The 20,079-nt window shown below is 41.7% G+C and overlaps 1 protein-coding gene across 6 annotated transcripts in view; it reads left to right on the forward strand.

The window, feature by feature from the left end:
- The window catches only part of STON2 (stonin 2), a 179,434-nt gene that overhangs the window by 114,593 nt on the left and 44,762 nt on the right, over positions 1 to 20,079 (forward strand). For 5 of the 6 annotated variants that reach the window (XM_058429870.1, XM_058429868.1, XM_032134787.2 and 2 more), the window contains one exon: positions 1,335 to 1,505. The exons of the other annotated variant lie outside the window; for it this stretch is intronic. In XM_058429870.1, coding sequence (XP_058285853.1) covers positions 1,335 to 1,505 — 171 coding nt within the window. The remainder of the gene's footprint in view (positions 1 to 1,334; positions 1,506 to 20,079) is intronic. 6 annotated transcript variants of the gene reach the window in all.

Consider the following 20,079-nt stretch of genomic DNA (forward strand, 5'->3'; position numbering starts at 1 on the left):
TTTAATGCCCTTATATACTGTTTGAAGTTTTTTATAATGAATTTTTTTATAAGTTCAAAAAAAAAAAAAGAGGAGGAGAAAAAAACAACACATCTCTATAATACTGTTTCCCAAATTCAGAAGATCCCTTCCCCTCTTTGGGAAGGGAAGCGTGGCACACTGTAGGTCCTGAACTTGGAGAGTCACAATGTATATTAGCATACAAAAGGCTATGAGAAGCTACAGTAGAGAAACCTATATAGTACATTTTCCCCCTTTTATTGCACTTACTAGAAACCCACAGAATTACATTTCATGGTATATCAGTTTTGGAAAAGTTATAAAACTTTAAGGAAAGGTATCTAGCCTTAGGTCAGCCGCAGGTGGAGGAAAGGTGAGTGTTGGAGTGGTGAAACCATACATTCCTGGCTGTATGGTAGGAGGATACCAGGTCTTGCCTTCAGGCAAAACTGGGTCCAAATCCGGGGTCTCCCATTCACTAGCTGGCCCAGCATGAGCCAAGTTCCCTAACCTCTGGGTCTCCTTGTGCTCACATGTGAAAGAGGAACAGTCATCCTCCCTCATAAGCGCATTTTTAGGGTTAATTGAGGCAAGTACCTGTTCCCTCGCCCTCCGCTCCATCTCCCTCGGCTGTATTACTGCCATGCCTTTGTTTGTGAACACCCATGATTCCTCCAAACCAACAAATTATTACCCATTTGTGAAAGGCTTCATTTCAGGATTAATCAGAGGTCAGGCTATCAAATAAGTTCTTGAATTTACAATGTGAATCCATTTCTAAAATCTTGATTTCTAGAGGCCTACTTTAAGAATGTGCCCCTTGGACAAGGCAAAGTCCATAGGCACTGGGAGACTGTTGAGAATCCTGTTTCTCTAAAATTCAGTCTAAAAGTGAGACTCCAGAAACTCATTGTTTAAATCACATCCAGGTTTGTTTGCTCCAGGCTCTTCCAGACCCCTGCCCCAGAGTAACCCTTCACTCTCATTTCCTATGCCAGTGTTGACACTCTTAACTCAGAGGAAACAAATTTCAGAGTGAAATGCAAAAGGATGTGTGCTAAAGCACTGCCTTTTGAAGTAACCTTTGCATTAAGCCCTTAGAATCTAATTACGCAAGTGTTATTTGCCTCCCTAAGTACCGATGCCCATGCATACAGAGCTTAAAGTTCAGGAAGTAATCACAAAAGGAAATCAGAAGGGAGATCTCAGGCTCAGCCTCTGAAGACTCTCCTGTCTGCGCCTGGCCTCTCCCTCCTCCTGGGTGTGTCTGCCCGCCCGAGAAGGCCAGTGAGTAACCTGCACATTTTTTTTTCATCTTGGCCCTTCCCACCCAGACAAGAGGACCGAGTGGCAGACAGGCAGGCAGACGGCAGTGAGTCCTGTTCAAGCATGCTCGGAGCATACCTCCACCCGCACCCACCGCCTGGACCCCTCACCACCCTCACCCCAGCCCAAGAGGAGCCAGAACCCCGGCGAGGGTCCGGAGGGGGCCTCCGCTCCCAATGGTAAGGGCTGCCTGCAGCAGGAACACTTCATTCATTTTATTTGCTTTGGTGTTGGCTTTTCTTTTTGATTGTGTTTAGATGGCAGAATTTCTGAGACAATTGAAGGTGTTTTGTTTGGTTAGTTCTCGGTGGTCCCAAGACAAAGAAATGTCTTTTCGCAGGAGGGTTTATTAGAAGTTGTAACCCGATAGCCTGGCCTTGGAAGAAAACTTAACATACTAATTACCTCTAGTTAGTACAGTGTACCCTTTTGGCACTGTAGAGAAACAAAACAAAACAAAAAACTACATTGCTTACCAAATAGGTTTTGAGGAAGAAAAAGTGTGAAGGACTGTGGACATTTTAATAGATAGGCACCACTGACTAATTGAAATGCAGCTTAAGTGTCATGATAGCTTTGTAATAGACCAAGGTGATGTTTTGTCTCAAAACAAACAAAAAGAGGCCCTTTATTTAAAGGAGTTCAGTGTGGAACGGAAGGTGCAAGGTGGGGTTTGAGGAAAAGAGTTACCAGGTAAGTCCAATTAAATATTTGTGAACATGAAGGTAGTGAATTAAATCTGTGGTGCTATGGGAAGAAAAAAGTCTGTATTCAATGTGGAATTTGTGTGGCATTTAAGGGAGAAAACTGAGATCTTTGTATAGTGTGTTGAGAATTCTTTGAGAGAATGGTCGGGAGGCAAATGGTGGAGGCTGGGAAGCAGGTTTTGTGCAGGGAGCTGGTGCCAAGGCCCTCTCCCTCAGTTGCTGTGGGTGAGAGAGTAATTCAGAGTAATCAAGCACTGCATTGTTAACAGGCTTCTGTGTCTCAAATATTTATTCTAAACACAAGCCGTTGATTGCAGTGACATGTGAAGGAATAAAGTTGCTGCGTCTGTTCCTGGCCTAGCCCAAACTTTAATACCTGGGAAGATATTCATAAAAATGTAGGAAAGACAAGGCTGCATGTAAAGTTAATTTGAGGAATTACATCAGAGTGTGAGGATGCTGAGCTAGGGGGTTTTATAGGAGAGCGGTATGGGAAATGCAATAGAAATTGCCCAAACCAGAGGCACTGCCATGACACCTGTGAAGGTCTGACCTGTGCCAGATGACTCTCTGAATATGCAGCACAGGTTTGTTTTAGGCAACTCTGTGCAGGCAACTTAAGGATTCCCTGTACGGAGCAGCCTATGCTTAACATATCTAGGTTTCTAGAGGTGCAGCAAATTGCCCTAAAACACAGTGTACCAAGATGGTACATTTGAACTTTCTGGCATAGGAAGTCTATGAAGTTGACTGTGAGTGAGGGTATGAGTGGAGAGGATCACAGGTAGGGTGAAAATTTCTCTCTTAGGGTGAATGCCCCTCTTCCAAGTTTCAGGAAAGTGCAGCATGTCTTTTGCTGGAGGTAAATCGGCAATACGTCATCATTGTCATGCCCAGTGTTCCTGTGGTGATAATGCCACTAGTTTGTTTTTTTGTGGCTCTAGTTTCCCCTTGGCTGATTAATCGAAAGCATAGATTGCTCGCAGCCCCATCAGCCAGCTCATTAGAAGACAATCCAAGAATGCCACTTATTTGGAGGCCAAGTGAGCAAGAAGTGGGGGTAGGAACCATGATAATGATTTTGCCTAGAGATTGCTGGTTCAAATTTGTGACTTTTCAGTTATGATTAAAAAACAAATAGAAGCCACTCTATGTCGCCCATGCAGTTGACGGCACTGACAGCCATCCTGACTCTTACAGGCATTTGTACATTGGATGCTGCACGTGACGGTTCAAAACCATCACCACCCCAAACGTGCTTCTCTCCCAGAATCAGTGCTCAGGAACAGAATACAGTTTAGAAGAGTGTTGGCAAATTTCCTCCATGTAGTGCCAGCCCCCTGTTAACTTCAGTAGGGATGGCACCAATTCAAGAGGTGGAAGAAGAGACCCAGGGCCAGCAAACATGACAGATTTTTATTAGGGGGTACTTATGTAGAGGGACGGTCCAGTCGCAGCAGGCTGAACAGGAAAACCACAAGCACTTACAAAAAGCAAAAACATGCAGTTTATATAGCATTTTCACTTAACACCCTCCCCCTAACCTCCGCCTGGCAACCTTCATTTGACCCAAATCAAAGGGCCTTGATCCCCTGTATGGTCCAGTTTCCATGAGATGGGATGGGGGCTTCAGATGTTCCTCATGGATGAGAAATGGATCTCTGGGTTGGTTGCTCCCAGAATCCTCAGCTCAGAACTCTGAACACATTCAAGTGCATCTTTCATACACTCCCATTCATGGCCTGTTTGGTATGTTTTTAGAACTTCCTGGGGTTTCTTCATGAAGGAAATTGAACGCAACATCTGCTTGAATTTGGCTTTCCTAAGGCAACTGTATGGCGAATTTAGCATTTCTTTTTATTTCACTGTTTTTTTCATCTACTCCTGTTGCTTAGTCCTTTAAGCAGTGATCCTATCAAGCAGATTGAAAACTGTATATATAAAGAGGCACCTAACTATGGACTTGAGATACCCTTGCCTTTGAGCAGCATGTACTTTCTCCTTACCAGTTGCTGAATCACCTCCAAAAAGCCTTCAGAACAATACCCAGCTGTGGCCACCACTCTACCATCCTGTGTTTTCTTGTTTCTGGAATTCTTTTTTTTTTTTTTTTAAAGTAGAAACAGGCTCTCACTTTGTTGCCCAGGCTGGTCTTGATCTCCTGGGCTCAAGTGATCCTTTTGCCTTGGCCTCCCAAAGTGCTGGAGTTACAGGCATGAGCCACTGTGCCTGGCCCACAGGTAAACATTTAAAGAATTTGAGTGGAGATATCCAAAAGGTCATGGTGATTTTTCTGAAAAATAGAAAGCAGCACCTTAGCTGTAGAGATGCTAGAATAACTGCTGCGACATCCCAGACACGCTGCATGCATCTTGGAACTTGGATCAGGGAAAATGGTTGTGGATTCAGGCCCTGCAGTATTAGTGCGTTTTCTAAGTGGTCACAGTCTGGCAAGGGTGAGTAAAGAAGGGAGGTAGAGTGAAGAGGGCCTAGAAAACAGCTGGTGCCTAAAATCTAATTAGCATCAGCCTGTAGTCTTCAAGGAGCTCCAGTTTCCTGCTCCTTGGGGTTATTTGCTGGTCTTGTGTGTTATCTTTTCCTGTAATGTTTCTTCTTATGCTTTGGTGCTCCTCATGCTAATGCTCTGGGGTCCTTTAGAGGGTATGGCTCTGATGATCACAGTCACATTTCATCTGTAGGCACATCCTAAGCCAGGAAGAGACATCACAGAGACCTATCCTGAACACATCCTCATAAGACGGGAGTGTCATCCAGTCTTCTTAACCCCAAAGGATAATACAAAATAGTGCTGAGAGTAAATAGATTGCTTTCGCTTTAGTTTCAGACTGAGATCTTGAGGATTAAGTAAGATGTGTGCGTGTGCAGGCAGGAGTAGAAATAATGAACGTAAGATGTAGCTTTAACCTGTGGACTTTGTAATTTTTGAGATGAGAGTGAAAACTTCAGCCCTCACTTAGAAATCACATTTGGCTGGAAGTGCTATTTCTCCCCCATGTTATACTGTGTAATGGATTAATTATAAAAATGGTCACAATTACCCTCCTCTTTAAATCTATTTCCTTGAGATAGGACTTTGCAGCTCCTCCTATCAAGGGGTGGAGTCTCTTTCCCTAGCCCCTGAATGTGGGCTTGGCCTTATTACTTACTTTAGCCAACAGAATTCGTAGAAGTGAAGGTGTGTGGGTATGTCAGTTCCAAACCCAGGTCCCAAGCCAAGGTCTTAAGAGGCTCACTCACACACTTCTGCTTGCTCTCCTAGAATCTGGCATCTCTTGGAATGTAGACAGACATTCATGGACTTGCTTGCTGTGGCCCAGAGACCCCATCACCCCAGGTGACGGTGACCTTACACTGGCCACATGAGTGAGGCAATTCTAGACGAGCCAGCTAACCTCAGACACTTGAATGGGCCTAGCAGAGATCAGACAAATCCATCCAGATCCATAGACTCATAAGCAATAATAAATGCTTATTATTTCAAGCTACTGAGTTTTGGAATGGTTTGTTATACTAACATAGCCAACTGATACGTAGTTCCCTGGACATGGTCCCCTTATGGGGTCTGTTACTGTCGTTATAAACCCTTAGTTCAACTCAGTAGAAGAGATTCAGTCATTGGATGGAGGGGTTCTATTAAATGGGGGTAGTGGGTCCTCAATTCTTGTGATTGTCAGCATTACTTTGAGACATTTTTAACACAGATGCCTAGGCCTTGTGCTAGAGTATTCAATCAAATATCTGTAGATGAAGATTCGGAACCTATAATTTTTAAAGCTCTGGTAATTGGCCAGGATTAAAACCCAATTCAATGGTCTTGTCAATCCCTTCCATTACTGAAAGATGCAGTGATTCCAGTTCATCTATACTTAAGCAAATAACACTCAGATGGTTCAGAGTTCATTACTGACTTGATATACTTCTAGCTGCAAAAGTAAACTTCACGATCACCTTTGGCCAAAAGCAAACTAACCCAGATGCTAGATGGGAAAAATCCACAGTTGCATATTGATGGCTAGAATGTATATTGGTTACCATTGTATCTGCCTGGGGTTTAGAACATGATGTGGACTCATGAATAAATCCTGGGCACTGGGAATGTAATAGGACCTTGCTTTGAGGATCTTAGAGTCTAATGAAAAAAAAAAATCAGGTATAAATTACTTGTAATGTAGTAAGAAAACAAAGCAAGCAGTATTTTAACCATTAAATTTCAGGTGAAATTTTACTATGGCATTTTAGTAAAAAATTTTAGTAAAAAATAGTAAATTTTACTATGGCATTTACTGTACCATTTACTATGGTACCAGTTGTTGCTTAAAATAATGCTGCGTTACAAACAACCACAAAATCTGTTTTATACAACAATGTGCATTTCCTAACCCCTGTGTCTTTAGTTTGAGGGGGGCAATCGGTTGATTCTAGGCTGGACTCGAGGCGGGTAGCTTTATACCACATGTCTCTCATCCTTCCCTTGGCACCAGCTGCTACCTTTAGCATGTTATTCTCATGGAGATGGCAGAGATGGGGGTACAAGCCACAGTGTACAAGCTCATTTTAAGCTTCTGATAATGTCACTAATCTGTTAGCATCCTATTGGTCAAGGAAAGTCACATGACCAAGCACAGTGTCAAAGGGCAGGGAAATGTATTTCACTTTTTAATTTGTTTTAATTTTTTATTATATTTTTTGAGATAGAGTCTCACTCTGTCACCCAGGCTAGAGTGCAATGGCGTGATCGCAGGTTCCGTCTCCCAGGTTCAAGTGATTATTGTGCCTCAGACCCCCGAGTAGCTGGGATTACAGGTGCCGGCCACCACACCCGACTAATTTTTGTATTTTCACTAGAGATGGGGTTTCACCATGTTGACCAGGTTGGTCTCAAACTCCTGACCTCAAGTGATCTGCCCGCCTCGGCTTTTCAAAGTGGTGGAATTACAAGCGTGAGCTACCAGGTCCGGCCTATTTCACTTTTTTAGTGTGAGAAACTGCAAATACTTGACCAAAGGGCATGGATATGGAGAAGAGTGAAGAAATAGAGCCATTAAAATACTCTTCCCTAGTGGGAGAAGGGTGTATGAGGAAGGAGTTGCATTTTTTCCTGCTTTGGAAGGCTCCTAAAGTCCTAGCTGGACCCTAGAATAACCCAGAGGCAGAGAAGTGTGCATCCTCTGGAGCCATCTTCTACTCCTCGTGGTGTGGAAGTAAGCAGGGGACTCAGAGCTGCTGTGGTCTGTCTAATGGAATTTTGAAGGGAAAGAAACTCCTGCCATGTGCAGTGGCTCACACCTATAATCCCAGCACTTTGAGTGGCCGAGGCTGGCAGATCACTTGAGGTCAAGAGTTCGAGATTAGCCTGGCCAACATGGTGAAACTCTGTCTCTACTGAAAATACAAATTAGCCGGGCATAGTGGTGCGCGCCTGTAATCCTAGCTACTCGGGAGGCTGAGGCAGGAGAATCGCTTGAACCCGGGAGGTGAAGGGTTGCAGTGAGCCAAGATTGCACCACTACACTCCAGCCTGGGCGACAGAGTGAGACTCCGCCTCAAAAACACAACCCCAAAATAAAAAAATAAATAAAAAACAAAACAGAAAGAAACTCCTGAAGATATCTCAAACTTGATAGCTGCAGAAATGGCATTGGAATTCCTGTAGAATGCCTCTGTTTCCATTCCCACTGTATCCTCTAAAATGTAAAGATTACAGATTACTGGGCTTGGTTATCCACTTTCCAGTTCCAGGAGGGGTATTATGTTTGTGGTGTCATTACTTTAGATCACGTGATATCCCTTTATTGTCATCCCCTTTTTCTCAGGTGAAAAGGTATGAGTTTCCATCTACTCTAAACACTGGTACCTTTTCCCATAGCATAGCCCAACATTGCAGTGGTTAAAAGAGATTTGGGTAAGACCGTCCCTTCCTGATGGCACATCTTTCTCTGATTTATTTTGTGAAAGCCTTGTGTCTCTCATTGAGACAGGAAACCAGTGTTGTCACATATGCTTGAGATTCTCAGATATTCTCCAGGGTAGAAATTATGTTTTATGGTGTCACTAAGAAGAAGAATAAAGCACTTTATTTTAGGCCACTAATTTATAGGCTTTGCTATTGATCATTCTGTGACTTTCAATATATGTGGCTAGTTTGGTTTGTATATTTGTCCCCTCCAATTTTCATGTTGAAATGTGATCCCCTATTTTGGAGGTGGGGCCTGGTGGGAGGTTTGGGTCCTGGGGGCAGATCTCTCATGAATGGCTTGGTGCCCTCTCTGTGTTAATGAGCATGTGCTCCCTCTATTTGTTCACTCAACAGCTGGTTGTTTAAAAGAGCCTAGCATCTCTCTTGCTCTTTCTCTTGTCATGTGACACGCCTCCTCCCCCTTCACCTTCTGCCATGAGTAAAAGCCTCCTGAGGCCTCACCAAAAGCAGATGCTGCTGTCATGCTTCTTGTACAGTCTGCACAACCATGAGCCCAAATAAACCTCTTTTCTTTTTTCTTTTTTTTGAGACAGAGTCTCACTCTATCTGGAGTGCAGTGGCACGATCTTGGCTCACTGCAACCTCTGCCTCCTGGGTTCATGCCATTCTCCTGCCTCAGCCTCCCATGTAGCTGGGACTACAGGTGCCCGCCACCATGCCCGACTAATTTTTTGTATTTTTAGTAGAGACGGGGTTTCACCATGTTAGCCAGGATGGTCTTGATCTCCTGACCTCGTGATCCGCCCGCCTCGGCCTCCCAAAGTGCTGGTATTACAGGCGTGAGCCACCGCGCCTGGCCAAACCTCCTTTCTTTATAAATTACCCAGTCTCAGGTCTTCCTTTGTAGTAGTGCAAAATGAACTAATACTGTGGTGTATCAAATTTACCTGGGAGGAAGCTGAAGTACAAAGGATTATGTAACCTTCCTGAGATCGCATCTAATGGCCAACTGAGATTAGCCACCTATCTTCTTGTTTTTTCAGCTTTTTCTTGGCAATCTGCTGAGAGTACCTTGTTTCCCCAAACAAGCATTACTTACTGAGTATAGCATTACTTACTGAGTTGATCTTCCTAAGAAACCCCGCCTCCCTACTATTTGTGCTCCATGGGAAAAAAGGAAATCTAGCAGGAAGGTGTTTAACAATATGAGATTTCCATACCACAGTGTTAGAGAAAGTAAGCTGGATTATAGGTCATTCCTAAATTGCATTTCCTGAAGCTTCTTCATTACTGCCCTGACCACAGAAATAGACGGTGAGGAGACTATTTAGAAGTTCTCACAAGGTCATTGTGACTGTGCTGCTTTTACATATTTTCTGAGCCCTCACCTGCCATTTTTGTTGCCTGGTGACTATAAATGAGGGATCATAACCTCTTGTTCAGCAGTGGTTCCCTGACAGATTATACTATTTCTGTTTTATGTGAAAAAAATTAGTGTAATTAAACAACGTGTTTTAACTGTTTTGTAGGAGGCATGGTATGATTGGAGCAGGCATTTTTATTGGTATTTTTCTCCAATTAACACATGCAAACAATCAAATAATTATAATGGCCCAGAATATATAGGGTCTGCTACAACTGATAGATAAGCTGGTTATCTTGGATAGGTTGTTACCTTTCTGGTGATGTTTTTGCTGTAAATATCATATTGTCTCCCGTATACATGGATGCTATATAATATATTGTTGTTTGAGCAATAATTTCATATCCTCCTCCTCTTCTTGCTCAATGCCAAGGGCCATGTCTGCCCTGTTTACCACTTAAAACCTGGGAGCCAGCATAATACAGCCTAAGTAGGTATTGAATGAGTGAATGAGCAAATGCTAAGACTGCAGCACCCAGCTCATAAGAAAAATTTGGGATTCTTCCCAGGTGTTTCTGCCCCTGAGAAAGGACAGTGAAGGGTTAATGTTCTCTGCGGGAGCAGGAGGGATTTGGATATGGATCTCAGCAGAGCTGCTGGAATCACATTCTTTCTGCTACTATAGCAACAGGTTGAGAATTCTGCCAGTATCGTCGCCTGCCTACATTGGAAATGCCTGCATGCAAGCGACTTCATTGTCTGGGGGGACCACTGTTTTTCTATGATGTTTCAATAAAGCAGCTTCTTTTTGGAGGCAAAGAGACAGCACAAAGCAGGGACTAAGAATCATGGAAAGGCAGAGAGAGATCTTGTTTTTATTGGAGGGACATTTCCAGTCTTTTGTCCCTTGAAGAGGTGTTGAGTGAGGAAGGAATTGAGGTTTCATCTGTAGTCAGTAGCATCTTTTTCTGTCTTCTAAACGAGGCCTCTCTTCTGAGATGTAACCCTTGGCAACATTTCAAAAACTTTCTCTTACTATTATTGCTTAGCAAATAGAGTGATGGTAAAAACTCTTGCCTGCGTTCACTTCTAAATTTGGAGATGCCAGAATGGACCAGAATGTAGGTTTTCCTCTGCATTTACCATTCTTCTAACCAACTCTGTATTTTCGTTGTTTACTGAGAAGGAAAAGCTAACCAAGAATGCAAAATGGAGGTGTTAGGCCAGGCATGGTGGCTCACGCCTGTAATCTCGACATTCCGGACGGTTGAGGTGGGAGGACTCCTAGAGCCCAAGAGTTCAAAGCTGCAGTGAGCCATGCCACTTCACTCCACCTTGGGCAACAGAGTAATACCCCCATCTCTAAAAGCAAAACAAAAAAAAACAAAGAGGCATTATTTTTATTTGGTGTAGCAGTATTGTAAAGAGAAGAACATGAGGAAGCTACAGAGGAAAGTTGCTTAAACGGTATTAAGTTCCCAGGGGGCTTCACAGCATGTAATAAAATGCCTAGCTTATTACTCAGGCCTGTTTCTTGTGATCTCTGTAAGTGGCAGGGAAGGCTCAGGTGTGGTGATAATCAGAGCTTAGGGCTAATTGTGGATCTTGCTGGGTTAATGCATGGAATCAGTAGGCCTTAACTGTCACTTTGGATTGATGGATCACTTTGCCACAGTACCATGATCACATCTACATCTTATTTTCCCTTTGCATGCCGGCAGGAAAATCTGCCTGGTTCACTCTTTGTTGCTGGTTTACAAATACATCTTGGTCAAAAATACCTGGACATATTGAGCCTTTCTTCACAAACAGCACAGAATTCAATTTTTCAAAGCTTTTATCTTTATCCCACTATAGACCATTTGAATATAGGATAAACCCTTTCATCTTGTATAAGTTTCAAAGGCCCCCATCACTGCCTTGAAGTTTGTGTGGCCACTGAAACTGCCATTCTTGGGCAGTGTAGTCAAAAGGGCACTGGGTTGGGCACCAGAAGCCTGGATGTCTGGTCCTACCAGGAAGTGGCCTTGGCCAGCTCATATGGGGATTTTAATTTCATTATATGTAAAATGAAAGACTTGGATGAGATTTCCAGGATTTGTCTTACATCTCTTCCTACATGTGAAAAAGCAGGATTCTAGTTGTTTTAAAAGTAGAACAGGCTTTGCTTCATTGAAGTCTTATAATTTGCAAGGCACTGGAAGGCTCTTTCGCTTACTTCTTCCCTGACTCTTAGTCACACACCACATCACCTCTCTGTTTCAGTATTGCTTCATCAGGGAAGCCTTCCTTGAACCTCAGGCTAGATCAGGACTCCCAGAGTATGTTCCCTAATAAATCTGTTATTTTCTTTCATCATACTTAACCACACTTTGTAATGAATGATCTGTTTCATTGGTGTGTGTGTGTGTGTGTGTGTGTGTGTGTGTGTGTGTATATATATATATATATTTTTTTTTTTTTTTTTTGAGACGGAGTCTCGCTCTGTCACCAAGGCTGGAGTGCAGTGGCGCGATCTTGGCTCACTGCAACATCTGCCTCCCAGGTTCAAGCGATTCTCCTGCCTCAACCCCCTGAGTAGCTGGGATTACAGGCACCCGTCACCACACCTGGCTGATTTTTGTATTTTTATAGAGATGGGGCTTTGCTGTGTTGGCCAGGCTGGTCTCAAACTCCTGACCTCAAGCGATCTACCTGCCTCGGCCTCCCAAAGTGTTGGGATTACAGGCATGAGCCACCGCACCTGGCCTGGCTTTTTTTTTTTTTTAATCAATTTTCTTTCTCACTGTGAGACTGAAGAGTTGTGAAGCAAGCACCCAATCTGTTTTGTTCACCATCGTATCTGCATGTAGGAGTCATGCAGTAAACATTCACTGAACGACAGAAGGTGCTGCGTCAGGCTTTATGGAGGGTCTAAAGATTATATCGCAGTCTCTGTCCTCAAGGATCTTAAGATTTACTTTCTCTGTTTTTCTTCTCTTCCTTTATTATCTACCTCTAAGACCCAAAATATGCTACTGGAAATTAAAACAAAACAAAACTCCCTGAGTTCTTGTCTTTGATCTAATCACTAGATAGGTTTTGATTTTCCTTGACTGGACTGATAAGTCTTTTGTGACAGAAACCATGGAATGAGGCCAGGCCCTGGAAGGAGATTATAGTAGATAGTATATAGAATGGAAATTGTAGACAAAAAGAGAAAGAGGTAGGAAGGGAGGAGTACAAGGAGGACAATGACAAGAAGAGCAGTGAAAACACGAGGCTTTGCCCTTTTAATTAGTTTGCCTGTAAGGGTCCTTCTTTTTTGACTGTCAAGCCTTACAAGCAAGGACATGTTTCTTAAATAGAATTCTTACCGGCATTGTTGTGTAACAGCACAAAGAATTTGCTACCAAAAGATGATTACATGCATACAAAAAGTGGTCTGAATTACATAAAATATTTTGCTTTCAAAAAATTACCAGTTTTCAAAAGGATTGGCAGGTTCCTGCAAACCAGTAGTTATGGTCAATACAAGCAAATGCATCATGAAACCAGAGCTAGCCATTACACCAGTTATGTTTAAACAGTGAAGGGCAATTTGATTTTAAGCAGCAAGGCTAAGTCTAGATGCTGGGAGGCAAGAGGGAGAATTCCTTAGGTTGGAGGTGTGATGGACGTTCATCTGCTAGGTACAGAAGACTTAGGGGGAAGTTGATTGAATTAGAAGGTACAACTTCTTTTCCTCTTTCTGAGTTTGCAATTTATAGAGGAAGTAGTTCAGGGGAGTTTTACTATGTAAATTAAGTTTCAGTAGAAAGCATAAGCTCTCCGCCTTCAAGAAGTGAAGCAACCTCTTTGTGTTACCTTGAGGACAGGTGTAGATAAGAGAGTATGGGCAGGTAAGACCAGTGAAAGTTTTACTGACTCCTCTCCCTAAGAGTTTAGCTTTAATGGCCAAAGACAGGCTTTCTCTGCATAGTTATCAGAGGTTCCCTTCTTGCCAGCACCCACAGACACAGCGGGTGTTAGTAGCCTGCCTTTTTATGCTTGCCTGGTCCAGTTGGGAGCTTAGATCCCAGCAGACTCTATCCGTCCCAGAACCATTTCACGAAAAGAAAATGACTAAGACAATCATATAATCTCTCTACTTATGAGGGAGAAGGAATTCTAGTCAGGAATGCAAGGTGTGCCTGCAGGCTTTACACCTATGCTGCACACATGCTACATACACAAGTGTGGGCATGTGCACACACATACGGGTCCATTCTGCTTATTCACTTACTAATGAAGAGACATGCCGTGTTAGCTAAAGACCAGGAAATAATTGTGTTGGGTTGACAAGCAGCAAAACCATAAGGCTCACATGTCTCATTGGGCAATATTAATTGGCCAACCCTTCATTTAAAAAATATGCAAAACAAAAGTAATATGTATGAATATGGTGCTTTCCTATCTCATGTCCCCTGACTCGTTTCCAGAGAAAGTCTCCTATAAGCATTCTCTTTGTTTTCTAGGGATCTGCTTCTTTCTAGACCTGTGGGAAATAAATAACATTTTAACAGAATTATTTACAAAGCAAATAAATCCCTTTCTTTTCAGTGGCAAAGCCTCTCTTAAATCTCAGCTCTGCCACTTCCTAACTGTACAACTAGCAGCCATGTTATTTAACCCTTGTGCCTCATTTTCAGTTTTATGTGGAGTTAATAGAATGTCTCTGTCATAGGATTCTTGTGAGAAGGAAATAAGATCATCTAAGAAATCTTTTTTTGTACAGTACCTGGCTCATCATATGATTTTTAAAATTGTTACTGTATTTAATAGATACCTTGCAGAGATAGTCAGCCTTTTCTTTTCTCCTTTACCCTTCTCAAATTAGAAATACCCCTTGTGACATTTGATACTTCTCAACATCAGGGGTTCTGTTGGAGTAGGAGGAGCCTCGGTGAGGAGGAGAGGCCAGCAGAGCAGAGCAAAGCAGAGATGATTAGGCAGGAATGAGGGTGATAGAGACCTATTCCCATACTCTTCTCCTGCCTCCTATTCCATTGCTCTTTCTGGTATATTATACTGCTTCTTAACCTGTTGGTGGCTGGGTATAATACTAGGTGCAATACAAAAAAGAATATAAATTCAGCTCTGTTGTCCAAGAAGTGGTCATCTAAGTCCCAGGCTTACTTTCCCGTCTTCTCCAAGTCCATATACTTGCGGTTTAGCTTAAATCCTAGCTTAAACCTACCCTGTGCACTGATGCCTAGTAGGGAACAAGTACTCGAGGGATATTAGTGGCACCCGTTGACTCACCATAGAAGACACAGAAGTAGTCCTCAAATCCTTTGCATTTAGAGGAAAACACCTATGAAAAGTCAAAGGTCAAACATCAAACTTCCTAAAAGCTCCATTCCCTCTGGACTTTCAGGCTTGAGGGGAAGGAATGTGAATCATTGGACCTGGAAAGAGGGCACGGGGAGAGGAAACAGGAGGTTTCCTGTCCATCTCTGCTGTGAAAGAGATGTCAGTGCAATGCAGCAGGGTATCCTGATACACAAAATAGGAGAGATAATTGAATATTAAATGAGATATGTATATAAAACATCATTTTAGGGCCTGGCATATAGTAAGTCCTCAATAAATGTTAGCCATAATTAGTTCATGAATAACATCTGGATACTCAGCTATCTGGAGGGCAATTAGACTTCGCAGTCTTACATAAACCTTACTTCCTGTTCCTAATGCTGCCAGCCACTCACATGTTGACCACATTGAATGGGGAGGAGATGCTACTCACACTGGTCCATCTATCTGTACCTCTAGTTTGTCTTAATTGTTCATAGGTTGAAATTAAATGACCCATTTTGAGGGTTCACAGTTACTGTTCTGTGCAAGAGAAAAAGTGTATGACAAGCAGGCACATCACAAAACAAGCAGGCAGCTCTCCTGGCAATGACTGCAGGATGGTACTGTATTTATATACATTTTATCTTTAATGGGAATTTTTATTTTACTATGTCTTTTATTTGTGTCTTATCAAAAGCAGTGTAATATTCTTAATTCATTCTGGCCAAAGTTGAGTGACTTACACTGTTGTCTTTCATAATATAAAGTAGAAGAAGAATATATATGAATTTTTGGGTTTTAAAGACAAGATGAATTCAGGATCATCTAATCCAGCCCCCTCACTTTAAAATGTGGAAATTGATTCCTGGGGTATTAAATAATGAATTTTCTGAGTGGCAGGAGGGGAGGTCTCCCAGCTCTAATTCAGAGTCCTGCATATATCATCTCTTGACCTGCTACTCTTCCAAAGTGACCATGAACATAAAACTATTTGAAAGCTGCTGTTTTGAAATGTAAGAGTGGTCATCTGTGCAGAGGATTCTCAAATAAGATACCACCACCTTTGGCCCAGTCTCTTCCTGTCTTTGGTACGTTATCCCTAACTCTCCACAGGAAATACATGCCTGCCTATTATTTGGAAGAGGCAGTGATGACAGAAAGAATGGTTCCTGTTTTTTCCCTGTTTAGGATAGCTCCTCCCCAAACCCTGTCCCTTAGATGCATAATCATGATCAAAACAAAATAAGATTCCTGAGCTACATACATGGCTCTAGGGATTGCCTAGAGTGTTTCATAGTGAAACCTCATCCTCTAGCTCTGCAATTCCAAGGAAGGGTCAGATTTGCAGAGCACTAGACCTAGGGATTTATTAATAGATATTCTCAAGGATAATTGATTTAAAAAATTATCATAACTAAGTAAAATTTTAAAGTACATGTAAATAAATGAGAAGGCATAGAGAAAGTATTTGGAGACAATAAATATACATTCAAGATATAATAGATATTGTTCAAACCAAGATTTAGCAAATTCTAGAATTATACAGACTAGACTAAATTTTTTTCTCTATAGATTATCTTTTTTAAATATTTCAGATCTAATATTTGGTACCTCCTTGTTTTTTTAAGGCCAATAATAACAATAACTGTTACCTGTCAAGCAGCTGCCGTGTGCCAGTGTAATTAATGGGTTTCATGAGATCTCATTTAATTTGCACAGTACTATGAGTTAAGTATGATTTCCCTCATTTATTGGTAAGGATACTGAGGCTCATGGGTCAAGATAACGAGATTTTTTTTTTTTTTATGGAATTTTGACAACCTATTTCCATTCTCATAGAAGCAGGGCAAAGCAAGGTTTTAGGCAAACACCAGGGAAAGGTTAATCTAGTTGCTGAACCAAATAAAGCACTCCTATCAGAAGCCCAGCCGACTCTCCCTAGCTGGCCTGCCCTTGAGAATATTGAAGACATAGCCTTTTAAAGCAGCCTTTCTGTCTGAAATCCTGCCACAACCCTTCGGTGTGTGTGTGTGTATATATATATATGTAAAACCATGTCCTCTGGGTGAATTTGGTTGTCTCTTGAGAATTGCTGTTTCCTCCGTCAGTTCTTTTATTCTCCCTTGCACCCAAAGCTGCCCTCTCTTCTTTGCTCCCTCCCCTGCCCATGGGTTATTAGGGATGGACGTAGAGTTGTAGCATGAGTGGCCAGGCCTTATTAGACACCAAGAGGGGTACCCTTGAATAAATGCCCCACCTTTAGCATGTAGAATTCTGGGATTAGGTTTTGTCTGCTCAGTGTTCTTTTAAAAATAATTTCTAGGCTGGGCGCAGTGGCTCATGCCTGTAATCCCAGCACTTTGGGAAGCTGAGGTGGGCGGATCACCTGAGGTCAGGAGTTGAAGACAAGCCTGGCCAACATGGCAAAACCCCGTCTCTACTAAAATACAAAAATTAGCCGGGCATGGTGGTGGGCGTCTGTAATCCCAGCTACTTGGGAGGCTGAGGCATGAGAATTGCTTGAACCCAGGAGACAGAGGTTGCAGTGAACTGAGATTTATCTCCTCCAGCCTGGGTGACAGGGCAAAACTCTGTCTCAAAAAAATAAATAATAATGATTTCTGAGTCTGAGCTAGATTGCATAAATCCAGAGCAGGTAAGCGTAATGACAATGTTTCAAACATACATTTCTGTTTGGGAAGTCCTTTCAGAACCTATTTATATTCAATAGACAAAAGCCATTTTCCTTTAGCTTCTATGTCCTAATAAAAGATAAAGATATAACAGCTTCAGATATATTATCTGCTTATCAGCCATGCCCATCAGATACAGTTGACCCTTGAACAACATGGAAGTTAGGAATGCCACCCCGAAGCAGTAGAAAATCCACATATAACTTGACTCCCCAAAAACATAACTACTAAAATAGCCAACTGTTGACTAGAAGTCTTACCAATAACATAAAATGATTAACACATATTTTTTGTGTTATATATACTACAGACTGCATTCCTACGATAAAGTAAGCTAGAGAAAAGAAAATGTTATTAAGAAAAGCATAAGAAAGAGAAAATATATTTACTGTTCCTTAAGTGTAAGTGGATTATTATCCTCGTCTGCTTCACATTGAGTAGGCTGAGGAAGAGGAGGGGTTGTCTGGGGTGGCAGAGGCAGAAGAAAATTTGCATATAAGCAGACCAGTGTAGTTCAAACCCATGTGGTTCAGGCGTCAACAGTAGACTATTAATTCTTTCTCATTTACAGGAAGATTGAGGCTCAACTAGGCTTTTCTGTTCAAAATCACAAACAGCCAGTGTCAGTTGGATTCCAGATTTCTCTAACTCTGAAGCCCAGGCTCTTACGTGCTCTTTTGTATTGTTCCTTTTTTAAAAAGAAAATAAATTTATAGAAATTTACTCACTAGCTTTGAGTCCAAGTGAGCTTTGACTGTTTTGAAAAATTACACTCCATCAACCTCAAGGAATGAAGATTTTCTACTGCTTAGTTCATGCTGAAGACAACACTGCCCGTTCTGAAATGCTTCCAAAAGATGCAATCCAGAAATGCCTAATGTTATAATTGCATCAGTGCAATCTGTGCACAGCTCACCAGCTTAGACTTACTTGAAGGTGTAATTTCTTTCTGTTTGTTTTTTAAATTTCTCTTGTTAATTCTGGCCTGTGCTCATATCTTGTGAAATGTAGAGGATCTAAGGGAGTGATCAGTGAGATGATTCCCCAAACACCCTTCCAGTTATAACAGTCAGAGTTTCTATAGATGTGCACCTCCTCATGCTTGCTATTCATGATCAACTTGACTTTTAGAAGAGCTCATTATTTAAATAATATTCCACCCAAATTATTGTTTGCTCTCCATTTAAATAGTCAGTGCTTGTTGCTATAGTGCCAGCTAAAAAAGATAGTAATTATCCTGCTTGGGCACAGCTGCAGAGCTGACTTTGCTTGCTAATTTGTTAAAGGGTTAATGTCCTATTGCATTTTTAAAATTGTCTTCCTTATTGGAGGATGCTCAGTTTTAACTAGATTTCCTCTTCTTTATTTCCCTAAGAGCCAATGAGATGAAAATGTCATTGTTTTTCCTAATGTGGTGTCAAGGCAGAACTATCTCTGGGGATGTCAGGAAGTCATCCTGCAGTCGTGAAAGGATGAGGACTGAATTCCGTGAAGGTGAAATTTCTTGTTTGGACAGTGTGACTGATCAGACTTTAAGTCTGTGCTTAGTGCCATATATTAAAATAGAGAACATCAGCCAGGCACAGTGGCATAGACCTATGGTCCCAGCTACTTGAGAGGCTGAGGCAGGAAAATCACTTAAGCCCAGAAGTTCCAGGCTGTAGTGTGCCATGATCACACCTGTGAATTGCCACTGCACTCCATCCTGGACAACATAAACTCCATCTCTTAAAAAAACAAAAATAGAGCATATGGCGCCTGTATTCCCATCTACTCAAGAGTCTGAGACATGAGAATCACTTGAACCCGGGAGGTGAAGGTTGCAGGGAGCTGAAATCACAACACCGCACTCCAGCCTGGGAAACTGAATCCATCTCAAAAAAAAAAAAATAGAGTGTGTGTGTGTGTGTGTGTGTATATATGAGTGTATATATATATATATATATATATATATATATATATATATGTATATATATATATGAGTGTATATATATATATATATGAGTGTATATATATATATATAGAGAGAGAGAGAGAGAGATTTAAAAGAATCAATAGGATTCTTTGGTTGCAATTAAAAAAATTAAAAAGGAGAGTGTATTACAAGTTGAGGGTGGGGGCTGCTCACAGAGTTGAAGGGGAAGTTAAATAATCAAGCAGAAAGGCCAAGCTCAGAAAAGGCCAGAGCTAGATCAGCTCTTGGGTCTCTGGCAAGGACTTGTAGCTGGTTTCTGCTGAGTACCACTATCTTCATGAATGAGCAACAACCATTTTCAAATTCATTTTCGTTTTCCAAAAGAGCCAAATACCAGGCGAAAAGTTTTGCATTGATTTAGGTTAGCATGTGACTACATCAGGGTGAGGAACCTTGACTGACAATCCCACCAGTCAGTCTCTAATAAGGTAAGTCCCTTAAAAATATATCTTAAACGAGACCTAAAAAGGACTAACCATAAAGGAAAAAATTGATGAATTAAACCACATGTAAATTAAGAATGTCTGTTAAGCAAAAGCCACCATTAAGAAAGTTCAAGGCAAGCTGCAGCATAAGAGGAGGAGATATTTGCAATAAACACATAATGACAAAGAAATCAAATCCTGAATATGTAAAAAAAACTTCTACAGATCAACAAGAAGACAGCAGACCACCCAATGGACAAAAGCCTTGAAAAGGTACTTCACAAAGGAGGCTATCCAAATGGCCAATAAATATATGAAAAGGTACACACCTTCAGT

This window comes from Hylobates moloch, unplaced genomic scaffold (genome assembly GCF_009828535.3).
Source record: "Hylobates moloch isolate HMO894 unplaced genomic scaffold, HMol_V3 SCAFFOLD_16, whole genome shotgun sequence".
NCBI classification, from domain to species: Eukaryota; Metazoa; Chordata; class Mammalia; order Primates; family Hylobatidae; genus Hylobates; species Hylobates moloch.